This window comes from Homarus americanus, unplaced genomic scaffold (assembly GCF_018991925.1).
Source record: "Homarus americanus isolate GMGI-L3 unplaced genomic scaffold, GMGI_Hamer_2.0 scaffold39675, whole genome shotgun sequence".
NCBI lineage: Eukaryota > Metazoa > Arthropoda > Malacostraca > Decapoda > Nephropidae > Homarus > Homarus americanus.
The window spans coordinates 16980561-16990375 of NW_024736071.1; the positions used below are offsets into that span (position 1 = coordinate 16980561).

General features: G+C 40.5%; 1 protein-coding gene across 1 annotated transcript; it reads right to left on the bottom strand.

Moving 5' to 3' along the window:
* Positions 1-243: 243 nt before the first annotated feature.
* LOC121871689 (probable beta-glucosidase btgE) lies at positions 244-8385 on the bottom strand. Its single transcript, XM_042374102.1, has 5 exons — positions 8248-8385; positions 6858-7031; positions 4589-4796; positions 2613-2688; positions 244-1193 (listed from the first exon to the last, which is right to left on the bottom strand). Exons 1-5 carry the CDS (start codon positions 8374-8376, stop codon positions 1070-1072), a joined length of 711 nt encoding a protein of 236 aa, XP_042230036.1. The 5' UTR covers positions 8377-8385; the 3' UTR covers positions 244-1069.
* Positions 8386-9815: the final 1430 nt, after the last annotated feature.

The window sequence follows — 9815 nt, forward strand, 5'->3', positions numbered from 1 at the left end:
AAGAAATAACACTCAGTTCCTTGGAAGTGACATATCTCAGTACCTCAATTTATGGATATGTAGGTACTCACAATCCAGGTAAATTCCACCTCAATGTTTTGTGATATATTATGAAGGAAAATCTTCATTGTTATGTTCATTTTAAGGTATGCAATGTAAATCTAGTGTGTCGGGGGAGAGGGAGTAAGGTAAAATCAAGTGTGAATATCATTTTTGAAGCGGACTAAAGGAACCAACTTTCTTTTTAGCTTAACACCTTTATTCGTGAGACTCAAGTACAATTATATATAAGTACAGTAAATTCAGCAGGTTCATAGTGCTGACGAAGTAGTAATTATTTTCTGCCACACAGGACAGAGGTTTACATTTTAAGGGAGACAAGATCTTTACAATCACTAGACAAGCGAATTTAGGATTATTATTATTACTTTTTTTTTACTTTTATCCTCTTCACCACTGATCGGCTTGTTAGCCGCTTGGGCGATCGGTCACGTCTCTGTCACGCACTGTTGGCAAATACTGGGTATGCACCGGCTCCTGAATGTACCTGAACCTGCTCCAGTGTTGGTCAAGTCTTCTCTTGAAAGAGCTCACACTCGGTGCCGTCACAACACTTTCTGGTAGATTGTTCCAAGAGTTTTAGTAATAAATTTGAACATTATCTTACACGATTTTTATCCGTTTTCTGCGTAGCGGACTGCGCACGTAAATATATCAGCCAACAAGTGGTTAAAAAATGGTTGCGAATTTCATTGTGTGACAATAAAATGTTTGCAAAAAAGAATGAACACACGAAAGACAATAATTCTGCTTCCCTCCTTCGGGGCAAACAATCCTGTGATTCACGGAAAGTCATCTTGTTATTCGTTGAAAAATAATAACTCTTTAGAAGCTTGTGCTGGGATAATGACAGTTGCTGGGATATTGACAAATACTGGGATATTGACAGGTAATTAGTTATTGAAAGGTATGAGGGCTATTGACGGATGCTGTGATGTTGACAAGTTTCATAATGTTGACAGGTGATGGGATAATAATTTATGTTCTGCTGTCACTACGGCGCGGCGTCTCAACATCTACAAGGCTCAATGACTGAAGCAATCATGTCGCAGGTCAGTTTTGACTGACTCCAGTGTGTTCCACTACCACAGGGGTGTTCCTCCAACTTATTAGTAGTGGAACACCTTAGGTACCTGTAGGGAGTATAGGTTAAACTCATGCCAAAAATTATATTCATTTGTACTGTGCTGTTGTTGTTATAATGTTATTATTTAACTCGAATGTGTTCAAATTTATTTGTCAGTGGCTAAAGGTTAAAAATGCTTTGAACACATTCGAGTTACTGTAAATGTAGGATAGATGATTAGTGGGTCCCATATATTTGACCTGACTTAACATGACTAGTTACGTCGCCCTTTCCGTAAAGCTCCTTTGTGTGTGTGTGTGGTGGTGTTGGTGTGCGGATTAGTGGATGTTATATTTATGACCTGACCTCATGTTTAGTAAGGTCACCCTGTGTACTTAAGCCTCTCTCGGTCCTTGTAATTTACTTGCCTCTGAAGATGTCTTGAATAAAGACGAAAGCTAAGGTTCTCCACTGTTTCCCCTTTCCCTGTGTGATTTTATCAAGATTTATCTTATCCACTTTTCCATTGTGGATAACCATAAGGAAAGAGAAAACACGAAGTTCCCAAGCGCTTTCGTGTAATTCATATATATATATATATATATATATATATATATATATATATATATATATATATATATATATATATATATATATATATATATATATATATTAGAAGGGTTTTTATAATTAAATAGCTTTAAAATGGTTTCTGTCGTGAAATGTGTATAGGAAATTATACCGAGATATGATACACAATTGTTGGAGTCATACTGTTAATCCAACCGTTTTCTATGGTAAGTAAAGTTATGTTCGTGAAAGGGAAACTATTATTTTGCCTCCAATATAGTGTTTTTCATTATTTCCCAAACTCTTCAGAATATACGACAATTCGTGTAAAAAGTGTCTCATACGTCCCCATCTAGACTCTTGTATACAGCTTAATAATCATACCGCCAGAAAGACATATCATATCCATAAAAAAACGGTGTTATTATCGTTTCGGTCGTCAAGCAAATTTTAAGATTTTGATTACTGCCGTTCGAGGTTAGGTTGAAATTTTGTTTTTCCGATGGTTTTTGATGTGTTTTGAACGATTCTGACCCACTTCCAAATAGGTGGATGATCGAGATGATAATTTCACTTTAGCCTTATGACAACTCTTCAGACGATACATGATAGGACAGATTTCACAGACATTTAAAATCATGAACATCATCAGGACAGTCCCTCCCTACTGTCATTCTTTCCTCTCACCCTTACTTAGTCTCTCTCTCTCTCTCTCCCTCGTCCATTCTTTTCACTTCCTCCTTTCCCTTCCTCCCTTTCCCACTTCGTCTGTCCCTCTCGTCACTTCGTCTCTCTTTCTGTCGTTTTTTCTTTTCTCTCTCTCCCTCCCTCCCTTCCCCCCACTGTTTCTCTCCCTGTCCTCCTTTCTCCTCCACTCTTTCCTTTTATTCACCCCTTTTCCTCTCTTCCCACTTACTTGGCACAGTCAGTAGGGTGAATGAAGAACTCCCCGACAGTATCACAGCTTCCTTGCACAGCATGGCACACACCACCTGGGGGGGCACAAGAGTTTGTCACTTACCGCTGTCGTCAACTTAAAAGTCTTAATTCTCCCTTTATACTGTACTGTATGTATTGTAATTATAAAAGCGAATTTGCCTATTTTCAGTCAGGTTAGCAGCAGGGCTGGGATGGGAAGACTGCCCAAATGCATCCTTGATATTGGTAATTAAATTCCTTCTCGGTATTATTGTACAATACTTGATAGTGCCGTTACAGTGTGTGCAGTGATATACCTTGGAGCATTTAGTTTTAGCCATCGAACTGTAGTTGAAAATTTGAACTTAAACTATGAATCACATTTAATTGTCCTTGGAGTATGATTTTTTTATAATTAATTGCCCTAATCGACAGAACACGCAATTATCAGAACGTCTAGGAATAACTATATTGAAATTTTGAGGAAAATGGATTTTTCGGCCCCAAAAATTAATTTTGCTCAAAATCTCAGTGTAGGTTGTTCTCGACATGATGAATCAAGATCTGTAGTCGAAATGTTGAAAATTTGATAATTAACTGACTAAAACGGTATCGCTGATGAATGAATGACACTATAATTATGTACTGAAGCGGTAACCCAGTCAGCTATTCACCGTCTTATAGAACGGGGGGGGGGGCTTAGCGCCTATTTTACCGTCACATTCCTCAAAGTCATAATAAATGTATGACCAAGTTATCAGACTAATAAGATAACATTGAAGGAAAGTTTAGCACAGTAAGCACAGGGTCAATTTAAAATCTGTGAAATATTAACGCCATTTTGTGTTATGTTTCCACTACCAACACAAAATTGACGCGAAATTTTGTAATATATACTTAATATTTTTTCCACCAAGCGAAATATACACAAATGTCTTTTCAGATTTCTTGAAAATATTGCAACATAATGTTTACTCAGTCACATTTGATGCATTGATCTGATTGTACAGTGTCAAGGGTGAAGGAGACTGTAATATAAGTTGACATATCTAGAGCTCGTTTTAGAAGGTTGTAAAATATTGTAAACATTCTTGCTTTATATGTTAACGCTAGCGTCTCTCTCTCTCTCTCCTCCTTCCCCTCCAGGCCTCTTCTATCTTGTTAACATTGAGTAATGCCTCCACTACCATCATTACCACAATCACCACCATCACAACTAATACCACCATTACCACCACAATCACCACGGCTTCCACCATTACTACCACATTCTCAACCACTTCCACTACCAACACCAACAAGAAGTGATCAAAACTAGTGGTATAAGGGTACTCATTGATGTGTAAAAACATTTTGCAAGGACCTACTTATCATGATTGATTTAAATATTGCAATGGTATGTAGTTAGTCCTAAAGATGACGTGTTACATATGCTATATGTTGTAAGAAAGAGGTAGAGATTAGGTGCGATTTATTGCATGTGAGATGTTAAGCACTATTGTGTATTTCTCGCCTATAAGATTGTTGGGTTAGTGTCACATAGCTGCTGGTCACGCACTATACTGTTAGGTTAGTGTCTTAACAGCCACTTGTCATGCTAAATACTGCTACTATTCTACTACTACTACTACTACTACTACTACTACTACTACAAGTACTAACTACTACTACTACTTTTTTTTTTTTTTTTAAACGTGGCCCCAAGCTTCCCCCAATGATTTCTCACTGAGCCGTCTTGATAACTAAATAAATCCCTGTACATCATAATACAAATACTTGTGATTAGTTTACAGATCACCTTTCATAGTTCCCTCCAAACCATCGTTATTAACACTTTCGTAATCGTGAAAATAAGTTCATTGAAGTCAATCTAAAGACAAAAACAAATCATCGTCACCAAAATAATGTAAACACAATATACGTAGACACAGCATTGACATTTAGTTAATAAGGTCAGCATGGATGTTACTTTACCTGAGGGAATGGTTGTAGTTGTGGTTGGGTTAGCTGTTGTAGTTGTAGCGACGGCTGTGGTTGTGATGGTATGGACCGTAGTAGTGGCAAGGCGCATCGTTGTAGTGGCAGGGGGTGTGGCGGTGGTGGCAGGGACCGTAGTTGTAATGGCAGGTGTGGCTGTAGTGGCAGTGATGGGCGGGGTAGTAGCGGCCTCGTCTGGGGGGGACTTAAGACAAAACACCGCCTCAGTTATCAATCAACACATCGGGGAGGGACTTACTTTATGTTCTGTATTACACGAAGATTAGGTTAGGTTAGTAGAACGTTTGAGTGTATCAACAGCATTTCACCTCGATTACTTGTGATGCTATGCTTTAAAACTCCTGTAGAAGCATATAATGAGAGAGAGAGTGTGTAGGGGGGGATCTGGTGGCTGCTATGTCATAACTATGGCGGCATAAAGATGTGTATGGAGATAGTCGACCACAGCTGATTAATGAACTACCTGGCGCCGATACCCCCCCCACGGTACACACACTACACCCTCTCTTGGGCACTCATGCCGATACCCCCCTTACGGTACACCACACCCTGGGTACCTACCTGGCGCTGATACCCCCTTTACGGTACACCACACCTCTCTTACACCCTGGCGCTGATACCCCCACGGTACACCACACCCTCTTGGGCACTCCCTGAGTGCCGATACCCCCCACCCCCACGGTACACCACACCCTCTCTTGGGCACTGCACCCCTCTTTAACGTTTACCACTTAAGTTTAAATAAATTTTTCGGAAATCAGTAACAGCCTGAATGGTGATTTTTTTAAGACGGCTGTCATATTAAATCAAGTGGCCAAATAGTCTAAAAAATGCCGGACAATATTGTATCCATATTTTGCACCTGGTAGATAACAGGGCTCGCATGAATTGAAAGGTTGGCTGAAGAACCTTTGTAATATTTTTTGTACTACTGCTCACAGGAGGAGCATGAGGTGCACAATAAAATAGGCTGTATCCAATAACCCCCCCTCCTGGCAAAAGTCTCTCTCTCTCTCTCTTGTTGTATGGCGTTGCTACACATAACTCAAAACTAAGCCTCACAAATATTAAAAGTTGGAGATTACATTGTGACTAATGTTGCCCCTGATTGTATGATTGGCCGCCATAAATCACAGTAAACGTTAAGTTGCACACATGATGAAGGCGACTCGCCATTCTTTGTTTTTTTTATTCTTTAGTCTGAAATTCCGCAGTGAAAAATAGTCACGATATTTTCCTTACCTACCTTAATCTGACCTTAGCTACTCTAATCTAGCTTCCTATAACCTAATTCAATCTAACATAACTTAATCTAATTTATCCCAAACTAATTTAACGTAACCCAACTTAATTTAACCTAAGCTAATCAAATATATTAACACGGGCAGCATGTACAGCAGAGTGAGGATGGTGGCGCAATCAGAATGTAGAATGATATTGGTGGACGTGATAAACACCCCTATAGAAATATCCAGTGCACATGGCCTCAGAATGCCCATGATATTGGTCAGATTTCAAAAAGTTTTATTTTTATTGGTTGTAATTCAGTATATTTATGTGTTGTTAAAAGTGAGTTGGGAGAAGTGTAGTATAATTATTGAAGTTAGCCGCTTGGGCGATCGGTCACGTCTCTGATAAGCATTTTGGCAAGTACTGGGCATGCACCGGCTTTAGTCATTTAAACACTTATTGTGGTCCACTTACCTGCGTGCGTTATGTGTGAGGAAGGGGTGGGGGTGCACTGATGTAGTGTTTAAAGGCCTTAGTTGAAATACTTGTTGACTCTTAAATCATAACGTCTCTCTCTCTCTCTCTCTCTCTCTCTCTCTCTCTCTCTCTCTCTCTCTCTCTGTTATTATTGTACGCTAAAAGAGTTCGCTTCCCTAGATGTACTGTAGCGAAGGGCATCATACAGTTACCGGGAGGGGGGAGGGGGTTAGCGAAAATAGGAGGAGTGGGAGAAGCAAGGAGGGAAGGAGGAGATAAGGAAGGCAAGGAGTGATGGGAAAGGAGGGAGAGGTGGGGAGGGAAGGCAGAGATAGGGAGGGAAAGGAGTGATGGAGAGAGAAGGGGAGAGGAGAGGGTAGGGGGGCAGAAGGAGAGAAGGAGGAGGGGAGGGAAGGAAGGGTGTTATAAGTTAACATGAGTATATCTAATTAAAGTTATTCCGGCGGTGTTAATTGTCGCCATTCCACCACCAAACTGATAAATAAACAAGACAAGACAATAGCCATTTTTGCAGTACCTGAGCAATCCAGACTGTGTGAGCGGAGTCGTTGGTGGTAAGGAGTGTGGGTGTAAGGAGTGTGGGCGTGGCGGGTGTGTCGTGCTTGGCAAGGGCACACTCCACTCCACTCTCACTGACGTCATCTGTATTGCCAAAAGTCGTCACGCCTTGTTTGCTGGCCCACATAGCACACTGGAAATAAGATCAAATGTTCATAAAATATCACCTTCCTGTGAATGGAATATAAAGGAGTTAAATAATGATTCATAATCCTTTAATTAATCCAATATATGTATTTAGTTCGTCAGTGGCATTATCTCACCCAATCCCTTCAAAGGAAGGTACACGAACATAACAGCGTTCCTCGCCACATATACTGTGATTTTTGTTTAAGACTTATAGACGGAAGTAAAGACAATAAGAAATTTATATCCACACGCTCCCAAAAAAGTATCTGTACGAATTTGTGTTAGATAATATGACACAACGAATGAAAGATATTGACAGTTCTTCCTAGACAACTAGTGTTCATTATGAAATTCATCGAACCCCTCCGTAGAGATACTTTGTGTGTGTGTACAGTACCTATGACATGAACTTTGTATTTGATCTCTGACCTTCCATATCTAATTAATTATCTAGAATTACATTGTATAGTTTGTGTTATATAAAGGCGGTCAAAATATACCCCTTGCGCGAACCTTCCCTTCTTCCCTCCCTTCCTTCCTTCCTTCCTCCTCCTTCCCGTCTTCCCTCCATCCCTTCCCTTCCCTTCCTTCCTTCCCTCCATCCCTGCCTTTCTCTCTCCTTCCCTTTCCTCCCTAGCTTCCTCTCCTTCTTTCCCTCCCTTTCCTCCCTACCTCTCCTCATTCTCTTCCTCCCCGCCCCCTCCCTTCCCAGGTGGTGTATAAAAGAGCCTTATCTTCCTATCAGACTAGAGAGGGCGTGGCCACCATCACAGGATCATCTCGGAGACATACACACCCTAAAACACAATTACCACGATATTTATAGACCTCTTTACTACATCCATAAGGGTCATAAACTGCCTCGTTTGATAACGTACCCGATGTGAAGTTAAGGTTAGGTTAGGTTAGGTATATCACTTACTGTACCAGATGTTAAACAATCCATGTGCAGTATCTAAAAATGTATTTGCCAGGATGGGTCAGATGACTTCAGAAATGATACATGCAACTCGTAATGTCTCAGGAGGGTTGGTATGCCTGGCTCTGTGGCATAGTACATTTGGTAACTGAACATCATATTAATTATCCCAAAATAAATACACATTACATTACTTATGTTAAACTATATACCGAAGTAAATGCCTGCCCCAATATCTATCATCCGTGGTCTCATAATGTTTCACCCATTGTGTGGACAGATATTTGTTGAGATACTGTACCTGTAGATCGGACTGGGCGTGTATTGTAGTCCAGATGTAGTGGTTGGGAAGTAGGGCGCCCCTGACTAGTAACTGGTACTGTACTACACCACCTGGACCACACGTCACCACCATCACCGCCATCATCATCACCGCCACTGTCCACACAACACTACCCTGTAATATAGATTAGACCATCTCTCATTATACTCTATATAGCAATGGTTACATACTGTACCAACCTTTACCACTCTCCTTCCCCTCCTTCACCCTCTCTCACTTCCTCCCTCCCTCCTTCACCGCTCACCAAAGTTCAATTTCCTCTGTAACAATTAACCCAACATCCTGCTTTAACTAACCTTTGAACTAACAATCTGTTGTCATTACAGTTGATTGAAATAGTAATAATAAGTAATTGGACAGAAACGATTATGCTTTTAGTTTTCGGTATTCAGAATCTTCTTGAAACATTTCTCTCGCTGGAGTTAACTGTATCTAACACCAGGATAGTATATGGAAGCCTGTAGTCTGAGAGATGTTAATACACATCTGTACCCTAAGTGCAGTCTCAGTGTTAACTCTAATGTGTACATCTTCCTATTAAACTCACCATGGCAGTCTACAAGCACGTCAATACCTCACTGCTCCAGCTACCAGTACTACAAGGCTCACACCGTCAATCCACACGCACGCGCCCCTACACACACACACACACACACACACACACACACACACACACACGCGCACACACACACGCACGCGCCCCACACACACACACACGCACACACGCGCCCCCACACACACACACACACACACACACACACACACGCACGCGCCCCTACACACACACACACACACACGCGCGCCCCTACACACACACACACGCACGCGCCCCTACACACACACACACACACACACAAGGATTATAGCGTGATCGTGTACCTGGCTATGGTCTCTGAAATCACTCCTACGAATATTTATCACATTGTTATATTATTAGTAGTTTTGTTCATTAATATCATATCTGTATTAATTCTGGTCATATATTAAGCAGGAGCCAAATCTTTATTAAATAACACCAGAGAAAAATGTTACTTGATTAAGGAACATGAGTTATGAAGCTACTTAAGGACTGGCGTTTTAATACAGTAAACCCTCCCAAGAGCGGATTTCTCAATAAAATAATGGATACAGGAAACCCCCCTCAATACCGGATTTCTCGTAGCAGATATTATCAAACAATTGAATCCTCTCAATGGTGTATATAGTACTTGTAAGAATTAGTCTGGGATAGTATTCTCAATAACAGTCATTAGGAGGTTTGTTGTATAGGTCCTTTCCCTGTATGTTGAGTAGGAAGTGAAGCAAACCAAAACTCACCCAAACACCACCATTATGAACTGAAGCACTTTCTTTTTTGTTGAAGGTCTTCCATGTACACCAATTATGGTATACATGCCCAGCCTTCACACCGCCCATGTGTGCACTTTATTTTCGATTTATTTCTTATTATACCACTATACTACCATCAATATATACCTTTCATAGTATATTTTAATTAATTATATATAAAGTTATTAATAATATGT